General features: G+C 38.3%; 1 protein-coding gene across 4 annotated transcripts in view; it reads left to right on the forward strand.

The window, feature by feature from the left end:
• macrod1 (mono-ADP ribosylhydrolase 1) overlaps window positions 1-17,891 on the forward strand; it is a 156,535-nt gene that overhangs the window by 131,571 nt on the left and 7,073 nt on the right. For all 4 annotated transcript variants that reach the window (XM_004073156.5, XM_078954078.1, XM_078954080.1 and 1 more), the window contains 4 exons: window positions 3,298-3,419; window positions 7,673-7,703; window positions 11,341-11,414; window positions 16,449-16,530. In XM_004073156.5, coding sequence (XP_004073204.1) covers window positions 3,298-3,419; window positions 7,673-7,703; window positions 11,341-11,414; window positions 16,449-16,530 — 309 coding nt within the window. The remainder of the gene's footprint in view (window positions 1-3,297; window positions 3,420-7,672; window positions 7,704-11,340; window positions 11,415-16,448; window positions 16,531-17,891) is intronic.

Below are 17,891 nucleotides of genomic sequence, written 5' to 3' on the forward strand. Positions count from 1 at the left end.
ACTTGGTGCATCAGTGGCTGCTGGTTGTATTGTTTGTCATCTTTACAGATACTATCTTTTTTCTGTCATCTGTGGAGATGATCTTTTTTTGAGAGCAAAAGTGATATTTATCTTATCATGGACAGCAATACTTTTATATAATTTATATTGTTCCTCTCTGGAGAGATTGTGGTTAAAGCCTTCCAACTCAACACAATGACAATTGGTCAAAGTGGAAACAAAATGGAGATGGAAGAGGGGGAATATTTTTCCACTAAGGTAGGGAAGCTGAATGTAGCTGCTTCCATTAACAGTATAATATTCCAAAAACCCTCAAGTGTTTGTGCAAAGTAGTAAAGAGGATGGACTAATTTAGATATTTGTAGTAGAGTGCTTGTTGAACGAGGCTTTGCCTCATTACCTCGATCTTTTCATTAAAATGTTATTGAATTATATGTATATTTGATGAGTGGAGACAATAATAGCCAAGTAATCATTTTTCAGAAAAGAGTGCACAAGTCAGACTCTGATTTCTAACTAAATCAAGCTAGGAAAACAGCATAAATCATAATGATCAGTGATTCATCCACATTATAAAACATTACTCACATCAAAGTCATATAGGCCTGGTGGTTTTGGTGTTTATGGAAAACTTTAAGTTAATTTCTTGTATTTCTGCATTGTTGTCTCAAACTGGACAGAATTGTTTGTCTCATCCTGAGGGTGAGGACAAACTGGCCACATTCCAGTTGTGTCCAAATGAAATATCTTTAATGAGACCAGGAAAACTAACAGCAGTGTTAGTGTTGATCTGTGGTCAAAAGCTTGAACCTTTTCATCCCCCGGCATGAAAAACTTTAAGAGAAGGGAAAAAAAGACTCTCTGTGCCTTTATTCTTTTGTGTGGGCGTGCGTTTCATGAGCGGTAGTCCAGCTAGGGCTTACGACAGCGTCGGGAGTCAAGCTGAGAGCAGCACGCTGGTCTTCATCAGAATCTGCGATGGTGTTTGTGTGCATGTGTTGAGGTTGGTGCACCTCATCTCAACAGCAGCCTTCTCTGTTCTTCACTCAGCTTTCCCCTGGGAAGTTTTTGTTTTGCTGTCATGTTTTTTCTGTCATGTTCACCCCCACAACTTCAGCGCCCCTAAATCCATTCACCCTTTATTTTATCATTTTGTCCAATTCAAATACCGTCTCAGAAATGTAACAGGAAACAAAACTGTCAGTAAACGTTAATATGAAAGTGCAAAATGTCAATGTTTCTGCCTCCAACAATGCAAGTTGAAGAAAGTGCAAAGCATTGAAGAGCAATCGAAGATGATACAGCTGAAAAGTCAGAAGACAAAGAAAATAAAATGTCAGTTTTTTTGCAGCAGCTTCATCAGTCATTATGTTTCATGGCATAGATGTTCCTGTTATGTCTCACATTTCTGCTTTGTTGTAAAGTGCTGTTATTCTCAGTCAACAATAAATACAGAAGACATGTTTGCCCAAAGGTTTATAGGAGGATTTCGTTTTTTATTGGAATTAAAATCAGAAAGGCACCAGGTAAAACATTCTTCAAATATTAATAATGTGAAGTACGTTGGTGCCCATAAGGCAGATTACATTGGGTGCAAAAAATGATGATGAAAGATTAAAAATAAAGTGACAAGAAAATTAAAGGCAAAGAGTGTGGAAAAAAACTAAAGTTGAAGTTCAGTATGAGGAAGTGTAGTTTCTGAAGTTGATGATTTAATAAGGGTAAATAGATTTTTTTAACAATAAATGTCATCACCCAGGTACTATGAGTGGAAAAATAGGTTTCTGATGTTATCATTCATATTCTCTGAAGAGTAACCAATAAATAATAGTTTCTTTAGCGGTATGTAAATGTATGAGCACAACTGTTTGTTCATAAATTAAATGTTGGGCCATGTTAATGTAATAAGGATCTCAGAAACGCTTGTTTTAAAATATGATACATATGGTTATGTAAGAGGTATAGGGCGACGAAGTGTGCATCATCAGAAATTAACGCATGCCGTGGTAGCTGGTTGCTTCCGCGTGGTGCGTTATTTTCTGATAATGCACACTTCGAAGGCTATTAACCCGCTTATACCAAGGTGACTCACAAAAAAATAAGTGTTCCGTTTTTGGTAATTTTTTCCTATTATTTAGATCGCTTAGTTATTTATTTTTTATTTTTTTCAAAACTATTTGTTGCGGGGTGCGACACGTTGTCACAGCAACATGACTATGCGCTGACTCAGCACCGACCTCCACAGCAGCAGCAAAGGAAAGCGGTATATATATATATATATATATTTATATGCTGGTCGTCATGATGGGTTGAATAAAGCGTCAGTTCAGAGAGAAAGTTCACCTCTTATCGCATGTTTTTGTCCAGATGATGAAGCAAAAGGTGGTTTTAAGAAACCAGTGCAGTGATACAGAACATTTAAGATATGTGACCGGAACGTCTTTTTTTAAGGTGTGCATCATCACTGTGGATTATCACTTTTTAATCCACACCCAGGAGCCAATTAGAATTGAGTATACCGTGGTTATGATTCAATATTGATTAACCCTAAAGAAGAATAGTTTGCTTTGAAATGAAATCTTTTTTTTTTTCAGGCAAAGGTTTTTAATAAACAAAGATGGACTCACTAATACATCGTGCATTGTTATTGCTCATGCTAAAAAGTAACAGAAAGACAAATAACAAATAATCTCTGGATTTTGAAGGTGCAAATCAAATTAAAACTAAATATTGATTGTATTTATGTTTTACATAACCCCATGAGCCACCCTAACCTTTGCAATCATCTTTTGCCTCTTTGGGACTTTTTGTCACAAACAGCATAAACATCACCCTCACTGATTTTCATTTTCTTTATCTCCTCCCTCATGGCTGCTAAATTTTTACCAACATATCTGACAGAAGACACAGCTTTACTAGTAGAAACCCTGAGGACATTAGTCGTTGCTCTGTGAAGCAGGACTAAAGCCTGCTTCCAGAAAATTATTAGATAATAGAAACTCTCAGCAGTGACTTGTTCTGCATACATAAAAATAAGCAGTTTGAGCTCTGCTGGAATTGTCAGAATTTTGTGTCATTGTTAAGACTACAACAAAATGTTTTAATAATTTTTTTAAACAGTTGTTTGTTTGCATGTTGTGGCTTGTTTGAATAAAGTCTCCACTTTGAGACCAGTCTCTAGAGCTCATGATGAACAGGGTATATAGATATTAGGTTTCAATGGCTGTTTACACTGAGGTTTAAATGAAAGAGAGTGTTGTTTTATGATATTTGTTTTCCTTTTCTTCGTCTCAACAGACGTGATTCACACGGTGGGACCAATCATACAAGGAGGAGTTGAAGAGGAGGAGAGGAGAGCTCTTAGGTCGTGCTACAAGAACAGCCTGCAGACTGCCACGGAAAAGGCGGCACGCTCGGTGGTGAGAGGGCAGCTGAGACGAGGCTGAAGGGTCGATGAGACCTGTGGGGGGAAAACACAGGGAGAGATATAGGGGAGGGATACCCGTGTTTCACAGGTCGGGTTAAAATTTGGAGAATTTAAAGAAAAAACGGCCACAAAGGGGCAGTGATCAGACTCTGGAAAGATTCTGTTGTCACAAAAAAACAATCAGATTAAAAAAAAAAAAATGAAAATGTATCAAAAGATACGACATTCTTTGAAAAATATAAAGAGAGGGAGGAAAAAGGTGGTTGTGTGGAGTTTCAGCAAGATTTTTAAGAACACTTAGGAGGTTTTATTAAAAAAAGAAACAATGAAGCCTTAAACAATGAAACAATGAAGTGAAAATAATGTCAAAGTTGCACACAAAAATGGTTTACAAAAACTTCATCGAGGCTGAATTAAGTGCAGTTTCAGTTCTGAAGAGTAAAAATGAACACAGAGTTTATCATTTGCTGGAGTTTCTGCAGACTTCTCCACATCTTCAAATTGCAAGTCACATGTTTATCTCCAGTCTCGAGGGGCTTGTGAGTCACACCTTCCTTCGCTGCATGTTAAAGCTCAGCAAGCAGGTTAAATGAACAGAGCTAAAGGGTGGTGGTGGTGCTGGTGGGGGGGGGGGCATGCTGGCATCTGCCCATGCTCATGTATCTGACAGCAGGTTGAGAATCTGCCAGATTTTACGTTTTCTGGCGGCTTGACTCGCATCAAAATGGGTGGTGCCTTAGGACTGTGCCAGCCATGGATCTTATTGACTTAAAGTTGCAATCCTGTACATTTGCATAATGCAGTTCCCTCAATTTTAAACCGTTTAATGCATCTACGTTTTACAACTCATCTCCGCTTAGTGGTGTTTACCATTTCTGGTGTGGTCTACTTTCACTGAGCTGAAAATTACCCAGAGTGTTCAATCAGGAGAAGAGATGCACACACACACAGCTAACAGGGTGCTGTTTGTAATGAGATCTGGTTGATTCAACCTTTAATTTACCTTTGGCTTTATTCCACTTGCGTCCAAAGTGTGTGATTTTTCTGCTAAGGCAGAGCTCCCCCTGTCTCAGAGTAAAGAGGATTCACATTTGTCGATGCTTAAAAGCTTAGATATATTTATAATACATGTGTCATTTTTTTAAGGTTTCTGATTAAAAATAATATATTTTTTCTTAATAAGAAATTACTCTCCTGTCTATTTGATGTGATAAAAAAAACTGTTTTCAGAGGGAGAGTTTTCATACATGTATTATGCTGCGAAGTAAAGACTTGACAGCTGAGAGATTTAATAAAAAGGATTCAAACAGAGGGAGTTGCAGTTCATGGTCCACATCGTGCATTCCCAGGGAAATAGATTTCAAAGTACTTCAAACAGCAGCTGTCATTTAAAAGCACTGAACTGTCAGAACGCGAGTTTTTGTTAGTGTAAAGCAGCCACCATGAGCTGCAGGCTTCTGGATCTCCACACTTCTAAAATTTTGTCAGAGTAAACAGCTGTGATCAGCAATAACCACTTTTAACTGACAGTCTTTGAAAATATTAAACTATATAGCTGTTGACAAAATACTCCAATTGTTTGGAATAAAGCTGCAGATTATCAAATATTACTCCAATCCCCTGAAACGTGGCTCTGGCATGTTACTTTATAAGTTGGAGTACTGAAATACTTCCTTTTAAAAACAGAATTTCTAAATATAATTTTACATAATTTTACATTGCAAAAATACAATAGAAACTACAAAAGTGTGCATTTGTTGGTGTGTTTGTTTGGATATTTGCTGCTGCAAGATAACAGAAATGATTATTGAACAACCAAAAACAGGTAAAACAGTAAAACAATTTCAGCAAGAACTGAAATTATTTCAAGTAAATTTTGTCAGTGCTGAAGTACAACAGCAAAAAGTCTGTTTTTGTTCTATTGCCAATATGTCTGAATCTCTGTGTTTTTTTTTCTCTGTAATCCAGCCTGAAATGTGAAAAATGCCATGATTCTGAATGACACTGATTCTCAGTTTTCATCAAACAAATGTTGAAATGTCACACAAACTTGAAACCCTGGCATCCGTTTACTGGAAGACATCATTGATAGATGGATTGTCATCAAGTTGATAATTATCCTCTAATGGCCATTATCAACTTGACATTTATGACAGCAACGTCTGAGAGCATCCTAAGACTGAAGAACCCACTGAGAGCAGAAGAAGTCCTCATGTGTCGGCATCTGTCCTCGTGTTACTGACGGCTGAAATACAGACACAGACGCAAACCCCATTGGTGGAAAAAACTATGGCAAAGATCAAAAAATTAAATAATCAATATTAAATCAACCTTTACATAGACTAATAATATCAGTTCATGCAATTTCACAAAAAAACATTTGGGGTCTTCTTTGCCTAAATGTTTGTGAAATCAGTTTATTACAATTTTTTAAAATCAAGGTTTCAGTTTATATATATATAAAAAAAGATTTTAAATGTAAATGTGTTGTCCCAATGCATTTTATAGATTTTTTCACTGGGCTAAATGTGCAGTCTTCTTTGTAGGATCAGGTTCAGATGAGTGTAGAATGGTGCTAAGTAGCATAAAAGCAGCGGGGAAAGCGTAAACAGTGCACTGCTGCATAAAATCAAGCTTGTAAGAGCATAAACACACCCCAGTGCTTTGTGCTATCCCTTACTAAGGTGCTCTCAACCGCATATTTTAAGCAAGCAGTTTTAGTGGGTGTTTTTAACAGAGGGCAGAAAGTCAATATTGCCTCTGATTGGCCGATTTTGAAAGTCTAAAGTCTCATTGCAACCTGCGCCTGTTTCGTAATTGATATTTTTATTAGCCAATCAAACCTTTAAAGCACCATTTTACTGAGCTTCTTGTGTTTTTTGATAATTATACAGAAAGGGTAATTCAATATTCCAAAAGAAATACAGTTTTTATTACAAAGTTGTAGTTAAGAACTGGGACAAGTTTGTTTTTGTGTGACTGAGTAACAAAATAGACCAATTACAAAACAGACTCAGGTATCAACAATACTGACTTTACAATCAGACAATTAGAGAGGTTATTGACTTCTCCAATTTCCCCCCTAAAAACTGTTGCATAAAATAAGCTGTCAATGGCAGAAAGGGAGCAGGCAGGCATGGAGTATTGATGTGTGTCTTCACAAGTCTGCTTTCTTGCTGCAGAGTGACATTGTGTGCACACACGAGAAGCATTTTGCAAGGATGGTCCCGTTCCAGTGCAAGAGTCAAGTTAATGCTTGTTAATGCCGCATGAGTAAACATGGGATGTGGGCAAAAAATTGACAAATCTGTCAGGGCATACAAGTGGTCTGCACAAAATCTCAAGATCGTAGATTGCTCAGTTAGCCCATAGAGCTAAAATGTTCATGCACATTTATTGCTATGGGTATGCAGGCGACAGGTTGTAGTGAACACTTATTCAACTCGTAAGGGTAAGTTGGGGTAAAGCAGGTGAGACGCAGGAATGTCGTACAGATTTTTAATTTTTTCAGCCTCCCCATAAGCGAGCACTCCTTGCACGACCCTTATGCATCCCTCACACACAGCATGGCTATTAAAAATGAAGGATTTAGTCAGAGCGGAAACCAAAATATACCATCTTTCACATGTTAAACAAAAGAAACATCGACAATACAAATAAAATATAAAAACATCTGCTGAACTTAATGCATCATAAAAACAAATTTTAAAGATATAGAGGTTAATATAACCCAGAGCTGAGGTATAAAATTTACTCTTCAGTCATGGCTTCCCTACAACGCGTTGCAACACCAAGACAGAATTTTGATATATTAAAAAATTCTGAATATATTGATTGGTTGTTTTTAATAAAATACGAGAAAAAAAGCAAAATATTGCTTCTTAAAATCCAATTACTGCACACAAAATGGTCAATCTAACTATTAGTATTTTTGAAACTCTGAAATATTTTTTACAGCTCTTTCTCTAACTACCTGATTCAATGTCATATTTAAAAAAAAATTAAACTTACGTTGATTTTGTTGATGTAGTCAGGTTGGTTGGTTTATTATTTGATCAGTTTGATTGGTTTTATTTGGGGAGGGTCTTGCTACATTAGGATATATTTGGTACTAAGAGCAAATAAAACATGACCACTCATACCAAAGATGGATTTGAGTTGAAAAATGCCAAAGTAGCTATAGCTGTTTCTGACTGCATGTGATCAGCAGCAGGCTCCAACCACTTTGTCATCTCTCCTCTACAGGCTTTCCCTTGCATCTCCACTGGGATTTATGGTGAGTGTTATGTTTTCTTATCTAACCACAGCAAATACATATTGTTTTACCCGCTGTGCAGATTTTCTCTGACTGTACTTAAATTTACCGCGAGCTGGTTGTGTTCTCAGCTGCATGCCAGTTGCCAGCGCGGCTCTTAACAAAGTGATGTCATCCATCACATTTTCTCCTCCAGAGGTTTTTCTCAGATTAACGTCTGGGATTGTGACCAACAGATTAAACCAGATTAGGTTAGAGATTGTGTCAGATTGAGTGTAATCCCCTTCACACCAGCATTAAAAAAGAGATTGTTACTCTCTGCTGGATGTCCAGCACAAACTAAATGAGCTGCATGAAGGGAAAGGAATCCAAGTTAATGTTTTTCCAAATGGTTCGAGCCTTTTTGATTGTTTGTTTGTTTTTTTGTTTTTTTTACACAGAATATTGTTTTTGTTGAATAAAATTGTTGTGAAAAATAAAACGTTTTCATAAATTTTTACTTTTCTTTGAGAAAAAAATGTCATCAACAAAATCCTGTTTCAGTCGATCTTTTTAACAATGTATAACCAGAACTGTTCAAGAATATTAGAACCTCTGAAAAGCAAAATGACAGACAGTGGTCTTTAAAAAACATTTTTTGTAATGTGGCTATGGCAATAAATGCCTTTACAATTAAAAGCTTGTTTGTTTACTGTTTTGATTTGAAATTTTAACAATTTATAAATCATCAAAATCCCACTCCAATCAACTTTTGAACTATTGTAAAAGCGTTGCTAGTGGCCTTTAATTATCACCGTGCCATTTTAAGAAAAGTCTAAAAACCTGTGAGTTTCTATAGGACATAGTTTCTGTAGAGCAGCAGAAATTCACCTCTGAGTTGTGGGCAGGAATATCCCACCCCTACTTCCTGTCGTCATCCCGTTTACACGCTCTCCCACTATCTTACAGCCCCTCACACCTCCAACCTAACATTATTGGTGCAACAAAAATGTTGAGCAATATCGGAAATATCCAGCCGTAACGTTTTGAGCCAGATGTCAGCTCAGACGAGAAAAATAGAGACGTCCATGGATTTATTTGTCTACAAGTGGATTAATCAGAATGGAGGGGAGCAGGAAGCTTCCAGCTTGCTATTGTAGTTCCTACATAACAACTACAATCTTTTTCCAATGGCATTTTTTGTTTGCTTTTGATTCACAACAATTTTAATAAAGAAATACTCAGAAAAGCAATTTTGAGCTAAATTTTTTTTATGTAAGTTCTCCATATTGAGAAAAATGCTCCACGAACAATTTTCCTCTGAGTGGGACTTTAAACAGGAGCCTCTGTAGTGTGTCATAGAACCACATTCATGCTGGCGCCTCCTCCTGTTTTTGCTGATGACACACTGCTGTGGGATGAGACTCTGTTCCAAAGTCAGTTTGTGTAGTCAGGTTAGGTTTTGCCGATCACTCTGGCACAAGCAACAACAACTCTCCACAGAGAACTATTGTATTGTATTGTATTGTATTGTATTGTTTTGGAAACCATGACTATACAGGGGTTATATATGTACAGTATGTATATATATATATCTCTGTTCAGATCAGTCAGATGTGGAGCACGCACCTTCTGATCTCCATGCAGGTGCTGGGGGATCCAGAGGCTGAGTCCATTGCCTCAGCAATACGATTGTTTGGCTTTGGCACAACCTAAATGCAGCTCATCACACAGATGCATGTTCCTTACAATTGTGGCCCCATTTAAGTAGAAATAAACATGGTTTCCATATAGAGGAAGCGTTGTTACTATAAATAAACAATTTAACAAACACATTTTTCTTTAGTTTTTGTAATAACAATAATGGATTGGATTTATCTGCACTTTTCCAGAGGCTCAAAGTTCTTACAATGTGTCCATTATTCATTCATACTTGGTGATGGTAAGCTACTGATGTAGCCACAGCTGCCCTGGGGCAGACTGACAGAGGCGTGGCTGCCAGTACGCACCAGGACATTCATACGCATACACACACCAGTGGTGCCACACTGGAGGCAGGGAGGGTAAAGTGTCACAGCAACAGTTGGCTTGGGGGAGCGGGGATTGAGCCGCCGACCCTTCGATCATTGGACGACCCGCTCAACCGCCTGATTCACTAATGGTCTTCAGTTTGTAAGAATAAAAATTGTATATAACGTTCCATTATTTTCTAACTTTTTGTATAAAAAAATTGCCAATATGACAAATTTAAAAAAAGGCAGTTGGCCATATATATTGTACTTTTTCTCCTGTCCAGCATAATAACTCTCCACTGCTGCAGGGTCGTCAAAGTTTTTCTGCAGATGACAGGACTCTGAGTTAAACTAAAAGTCTGACATGTTCAGGCTGATGAGAAATGGAGGGTACCACGCAGCGTTCATGTTCCTCACCCCCTCAGACACACAACCCTTCAGTTAGAAAAAATATGGACTGTCAAGCAGTCAATAATCCAGCAGGTTGTGGATGTATCCTCTTGTGTTTTCTGGAGCTCTCAGACAGTACTGCAGGCTGAATTAAAAAAAGAAGAACATTACTTTACAGAAGCCTCTTTCTATGTGTGTGATTTCCAACTCTCTCTGCTCATTACTCAGTTAGCTTCCTGTTTCTGTCCCACGGGGTTTTCTTTCATTTTTAGCCATTGCTTTAGGTTATTCCTGTTCCTGCCATGTTTTCGGTGTTTTTAACATAATCTTCTGGGATTTTTCTCATGACAAAGCATATATTTAAAGAAAATTAGGCTTGAAAATTGCATTTCCGAGTATTTCTTTATTCATTTTGTTGTGAATCGGGAGCAGACGAAAAAATGCTGTTAGAAACAGTAAGCCACAAGCTCCCAGCTTTCACCAGTAGTGTAAGGTCAAGGTTGTGAGAGGCTGTAAATTAGTGGGAGAGAGCATAAACAGAAGGATGACGGGAAGTAGGGACAGGCTTACTCTGCCCCAACTCGGATATGAATTTCCAACGGCATACTGCCTCTCTGCAGAAACTATACCTTAGAAAACAACATTGATTTTCTGATTTGGGTTAGAAATGACATCATCATAATTAAAAGACCACTGGGAACACTTTTAAAATGGATCAAAAGATGATCGGAGGGGGTCTTTTATATCGGGAATCTGATGCACATCTTAACAAGAACACATTCAGATGTTTGTTCTATTATGTAAACCTCTCTACCCGTTCTAATACATGTTAGAAAGAAACTTTTATTCTGTGGTTAATCTTTTGTAAGGTTTATTCTTCGGCAAGTGATTTCAAGCAGATCTGTTTTTATTTGGAAAAATGGTGCTACAAAACCCAATCAAAAGAATAAGCCATAACCTGTTTAAAGATACTTCAGACAAGGGTTCATAACAGTTTGTGGAAGTTGGTACACAATAGTTCTGTCAGATGATTCTTTACAGCATCTATAAGGTTTCATAAAAAGCTCTGTAAACCTTTTTCTCATAAGCAAAAGTGTGTTTGTGGCTCTGTGTTTGGAGAAGTGGGATGAAGAGGTGGGAAAGAATTTAGTGAACCAAAAAACAAAAATCCACAAACTCGTCTTAAAAAACACAGTAGACTCATCTGGCAGAGAGACGCAAATCTGTCATTGAACCAGCACTCGCTACTTGTAAGAAGATGTTTCATGTTTGTGCAGGATACCCACCTGAGCAGGCTGTGCACGAGGCGTTAGCAACTGTGAGGGAGTACCTTGATGCACATCACGACAAGGTGAGTGTACATGCTCGTGTGTGTGTTTTTGTCTGCACGACGGGCAATTTTTCCCCTTCAGTTTCCTCCAGGTATTCTACCTTTCACAGCTGTTGTTTTTGTTTTGTGATGATGGCACGAAGACACTGTGATGAGAAAACACACAATGACACTCACACAAGCATTTGAACACACACACGAGTTCTGGCTCTCGTGCTCATGGCCAAGTCTACGCTTTAATTGGCTCCTTGCGGGATTAAACTCGCAAACTCAAATACACACAAACGTGTATGCACACTATTTTGTCCCTTGAGAAAACAAGAAGCAGGGAAAAGACAAAATAATGGAATAGATGACTGCGAGGGAGGGATGGAAGGAAAGAAGAGGGTGATTGGTAAGGAGCGGAAACTTTCCAGTCAGTTGTTTGTATGCTCTGAACTGTCCTCCACGATTCCTCGGTTGCTTTATGGCCCTCCTCCCTCGTAGGGTGTTGTCAGTGCTGTTATTATTAGCGCTGGCATCTCCAGAGGCTTTTTAGCAATACCAGTCAACTGATGCCGTCAGCCACTGCAAGCACAACAAGTGAATGTTAAACATTACACGCCCCGCCACAGAGGACAAAAAGCCCTGAGTGTTTGAATATAAAATCAGAAAGCCATGTGACTTATTTTTGTTCTCCTCCATTGTGTGTGCTAAGACTGCAAAGAAAGGTATTGTAAATAATTGAGATTGTGAGTTTATTTGCATGCAATTAAATCAGGGGAGCTCACCAGAGGAATGCTTGTTTTCCTCTTCAGCTGAACCTTCCTCGCTCTCCGCTTAGGATGTTTTACAGTTTGTTTCGTTGGCCTTGCAGTGCTGTAATGCAGATGATGAATTTGAAAATTACAGACCCAGCAAGACAACAAAATGTACTCAGGACACCAGGAGGTTTGCCAACACGCAGCATCAAGTGCAATAAAACAAAAATGAGTCACTTTTTTGTGAAACGCCAGCTAAATGATCAGAGGAAAACAACTTCCAAGAAGCAGCTTCAGGGGGTTTATGGCTGGATTTATTTAATAAATGCTGCCTATTTTCTAGCTGTTTTGAGACCTAAAATTAGTGTAGTGTTCATTGCTAACAGGGGGTCTTTCTATATTATTTAACCCTGAAAATAAATGTTAAGCAGTTTCTTTTTCAATTAAAGACCCACTAAGATGAAAATTTTTCATGTTTTTAACACGTTCTTGTGGACATATACATATATAATATATATATATATATATATATATATATTTATAAGCTTAAAATTGCATTTTTAAGTATTTCTTTATTCAAATCATTGTGAATCAGAAGCAGGTACAAAATGCAGTTGTAAGAAGCTTGTAGCAGTGATGTAGGAGCTACAACCGGTGAGCTACAAGCTCCCTGCCCCACTCCATTCTGATCCATCCACTAGTAGACGGCTGGATCCATGTACGTCTTCGTTTTCCTTATCCAAGCTGGCATCTGGCTCAAAACGCTACAATTGGATAGCTCCAATACTGCTCGCCAATTTTATTGCACCAATAATGTTCACTATCAGGAACGATTGTTAACAGATGGATGACGGGAAGTGTGGGTGGGATTACTCTGGGCCACTGGTCCTACCTGCAACTCAGAGGTGAATTTATAATGAACTACTGCTGCTCTGCAGAAACTATGTCCTATAAAATGACAGTTTTTTTGATTTGGGCAAAAAAAAAACAGGATAATCATTATATCAAACGATGATTAGAGGGGGACTTTAAGATTTTCCAGGGCTAGAACCTGGCTTGTTTGGGCAAAAGAAGAATAAAAAACTAAAAATAGTTGTTCAGAATGTTATTAAGGATTACCATGTTTGTCTGCAAAATTAGGTTTCCATCTTTAGAAAGAAGAAAAGGAGAGATCCCCAAGTGGTAGAAATTGCTCTAACTGGTTGAAAAACGTCAGATGTGATTGAAACCAGAGTAATTCAACGTACCTATTTACATTCCACAAGAGGCATACTGATCTTAAAGGTTAAAGTCTAAATATTTTCTTGAGAAAAAAATGCAACAAGCATTTGGGCAACTGAACAGAAATAAAAAAAAAACCTTGAACTGACAGAGAATTTAGCAAGCAGGGATGGCAGCGGGAATGATAGCTCTGTGCTGTTGAAGGGAAGCTCCCGTCAGCGGCAAAATAAACAATTACAACTAGACAGCAGCTGTTCAACTGCAGGAAAGAACCAGATCAGTTTAAACCATCATAATACACGAAACGTTTAGAGACCTTCATTCACTTGAAGAAAATATGTAGCAGTCATCTGCTTCTACAAACATGGAGCTTTCATTGGTGCACCTTAGTGTCATTTTTAACAGCTTTTCGGTGGATAATTATTTTCTAAACCTGAACTGAGCTCTTTAAGACTCACTGAAAGTGATGGTTTAAACTGGACTTTTCTGACTCATCAGGAACAAGACAGTTTGAGTGGAGTGCAAAAGTATCTGCATCCGTTAAACTCACTGACTGCAGGAAGCACAATAGTGTAATGTTCTGGAGTATCTGCAGGAATAAAGCCAGCTTTGTCCACCAAAAGTTTTAGAAACAATAATAACTATATCTGATTTCATTCTGTTATAAATAAGGAGGATTTTGTTTTAAACTATGTACATACTGGGCATTTGACACAAGTTCATATAAGGGGCATTTTGTTTACACTGGACAAGCAGAGGGGCCCGTCCTCCTCTTTTTTTTTACTTCTGCTGTTCACTAGCCCATGTCCGCCACCTACAGTTGGAGGAGGTTTCGTGCAAAAACAAACACAAACGTTGTCTGGCTCGTCAGGCTGGGCTCACCAAATAAACCAAATCCATACGTTATTACCAAATCTAAGTCCATGATTGGTCAAAGTTTGAGCTTGTTTGACTGTCATTGTGCATGCAGTGGCCGCATGTTTTGTATGAAAAGCCCAAAAATGGTCGTAGAAACTTGCGTGGCCATGCGTGAACAAGAGTTGCCGAGGGGTTTATGAACTTACCTTTACGTACATGTTTGTTTGTGTCGTCTGTCGTAGATAATGTAGAAGAAATAGTAGCCTTGGAGCCCACAATTTATTAATGTGTCCCTGCTTGTCCCCGCTGCTAATTTTTATGTAAGGATGCACTGAGTTAAATTTTTAACTCCAAGCACTGCACTTCTCTCAATAATGGCATCCATTACTGCCATTTCAGTCCAGAATGTCTTTATATGTTGTTCCACGTGGGAATGAGCTGCTGACAAAAACATACACTGTCTTAATGCACCTCTTCATTTTTATTTCCATACCTGCTCATGTCTATGCTTAATGCTCCACTACTCACTGCTTACATAAGGATTTCTTAGTCCAATCAGGTTTGAATAATCTCCGAGCAGCTAAAGTGCTCTGGAGAGGAGCATTTGGTAAATGAAATAGAAAATGTATGGAGCAGGTCGTCAAAGGAAACTTTGAGTAGGTTCTCTGTCAGGAGCATCCATGACAGTCACAACTGGTTGTCTGTATTTTTATAACCCCTTTAGCATTTAGTTTAGACAAAAATACTAAGATTATCTTTCTGACAAGGGAATATATACAAGCAGTGCTCCCAATTAAGACAGTGAGTCCTAAGAGAGCCATTAGATCCACTTGATGTTATCAGTAACCACCTCATCTCCAGGCTCTTATTTCAAAATTACTTCCCAACTGTTAATGTTTCCTGCTGCCAATGGAGGCACCTTAGCCTGGATGTTAGGCTTTCAAACCTTAGCCTGGAGGATGTGGTTTCTTTGCCACACATTACCATATCTTCCCTTTTAGCCTCCATGCAAATCCTTGTGAGTGGGGGTAATTGTGTAGCAGGTTTGGACTGCAAAGTATGGGCTGCAGGCAAACAGGCTTTGCAGAAATGTGTCTGTGGAAGAGATGAGACTTAAACTCCTGCACCAGGTAGAAATGGGAGAACAGTTCCGCTGTGAATTACAATGTCTTACTCATCGTTTGTGGGAACATTAGGGTGATAATGTTTGTCAGAGGTCAGCGTAGAGTGGCTCTGATGGTCAGGCTAAATCTGGAGTGTTCTGAACTTTGTATCCAGACTGTTAAAGAGAGGTGGATGGAGGATGTGGTGACGTTGGTTTTTAAAGCTTGCTATTTTTTAGCTCTAAATTTAATCATTTTCTTCTCCAAGTGGCACATTTCTAAATGTGGCCTTTCCCAAAATTACTAAATCTGCAATAAAAATGAACCTGAGTGAAGTTAGAACACGGCCAGAAGCCATGTTCTAACCCTAGGCTATAAGACTTTATTATTATTTTTTAGGGGGGTAAACATGAACAGTCTTGCTTGGGTATCAAGCAGCCATTCGTTACTTGAAAAATTGCACCTGGCTCTATTTGCTTTTTTCTTTTTCTTTTTAACAAGCTTCAAGCCTGAGATCAAAGTGAAGCCCTTCAGTGCAGACATGCAGAAATACAAGCAAGCTGAGGAAGAATTTTTCCAACAAAGGTGGATACTTTTATTATTTAAAAAAGACAGTTCTTTCTTTTTCTTTCAAAGCTTATCATGTTTATAGCTTTTGCTGTGGCTAAAAGCTGGTTTAATTATTTTTGATTAAATCAACTCATGTTTCAGGCACATGGAGGACTGTGACAATATGCAGACCTTACTCTAAGCTCAAATATACAGAAAGGGCGATGACAAAGTACAATATCTATTAAACACACGTGCAAACACCCACTAATTTAAATGCCATGGATAAGTCTCCTCTCTTGTCTGCGTCTGTGGTTTTGTCCATCCCACGAGTACACACTTGGTCTGTGCACTTGTCTGGTGCTGTGTCGGCAGCGTACAGTGCAATAAGCTCTCTGTCGTGGCATGATCATAATGGGGAGCTAATGGTGGAATAATGGACTAAAGCATTAGCTGCATTTTGCTGATATTGCCGGCCCAGTGTCACACACTGCGTTCCCTCCTGCAACTGATGAATTCACAATTACTGCATATGCTTCTAATAAAGGTCATTGTGTGTGTGTGTGTGTGTGTGTGTGTTTCAGCTGGACAGAGTCATCTTCTGTGTGTTCTTGCCAGCGGATAAGGAGCTGTATCGGCAGAACCTCCCACTCTACTTCCCTGCTGGTGAGGACATGTCCTTATGCACTTGCAGTCACACACAAACGGCAATGAAACATCTCAGTCATGTTTAGCCACGTGAATAAAGACACGCACATGTGACAAACTGCTTGGAGCTCCTTTGCATTTGCAGCATGGGAGAAACATACAGGAATGTATGAATGCAGCCTGTTAACATCTTTTGTTACATTGCATGAAAATCAAGCCTTAGTCTGCACACACGCACACTTCAGGGTTATAAAATGCAAATTCTTCCCTTAAGCACTTTAAAATCTATTATAAAAAGTTGCTTAAGTATTACTACCCACCTACTAATCAACTTTTAGAATTAAAGTTAGCTTTCTTCACTTTTCCTAAATCAATTACAATTTGAGAATGGGTAATAATTGATCATCTGTTTTTTCTCTCATTATCAAACAAGTATTTCTACACTGAAACTTATAATAATTTGACATCAGCTCATAGAAAACATATTTATGAGTTAAGAGAGAGGCTAAATTTAACCTAATATTTTCCTAACGAGTTCTGCTCAGGCAAACTGTTGTTTTTCCAAGATGTTACCATTGTTTATCACACCTTATCTCTTTCAGGAGAAGAAGACATTGACAAGTGTAGGATTAAAATATGGTTTTAAGAATGGTTTTAATTGGTTCCATTATTGTTGCTTAGTTTAACTCAGGTATTTTTGTTGTTTTGGTTAAACACAAAGTTGATCTACTCTGTTTTCATTTTTCATTTTCATTTTTTATTTCATTTTTACTGCACAAAACAAAAATTACACAACATTCTTGTGTTTGAAGAACCGTTTTTATTCTCTTCTCTTTGATTATAGGCGTGTTTTTCTTATTAGGTACAGAAATGGGTATAATCCTCAGAGAATGGTGCTCTTGCAACCAAACAAGAATGACTGTAATGCTGCTTTCACACCGGACATATAACACATATTTAAAAACACACAAAACGCATGTTTTGAAGGCGCACAGACCCATGGTGTTCACAGCAGACTGTCGCTACCTGATACTAGCCCATGTACTCACAGTTGGAAGAGGCAAAATGCCAAAGAGTGAAAATCTATCATATTTGCTCCAGGACTTTTCTTTCATAGCTCTGTTCTGAAATATGAAAGACTTGGTGTCATATTTTCCGGCTTGGCACTGACTGCAGTCATTAATTTCTTCTTCATGATCAATTTTTGAGCGGTTGACACTTCCATGAGTTAAAGGAGACACAATCCCTACGCAGCTGCCAAATCGGAGTCAATAATTAGTCAAAGTTAGACTTGTTCAACTTTCACGCGTTTAGTACGTAGAGCCAAAAGCAGTCTTAAAAATGTGCGTAGTGACATGTGATCGTGAGTTTTAAGCTCG

The sequence above is a fragment of the Oryzias latipes genome, chromosome 10 (assembly GCF_053564925.1).
Source record: "Oryzias latipes strain Hd-rR chromosome 10, Olatipes_Hd-rR_3.1".
Classification (NCBI taxonomy): Eukaryota; Metazoa; Chordata; class Actinopteri; order Beloniformes; family Adrianichthyidae; genus Oryzias; species Oryzias latipes.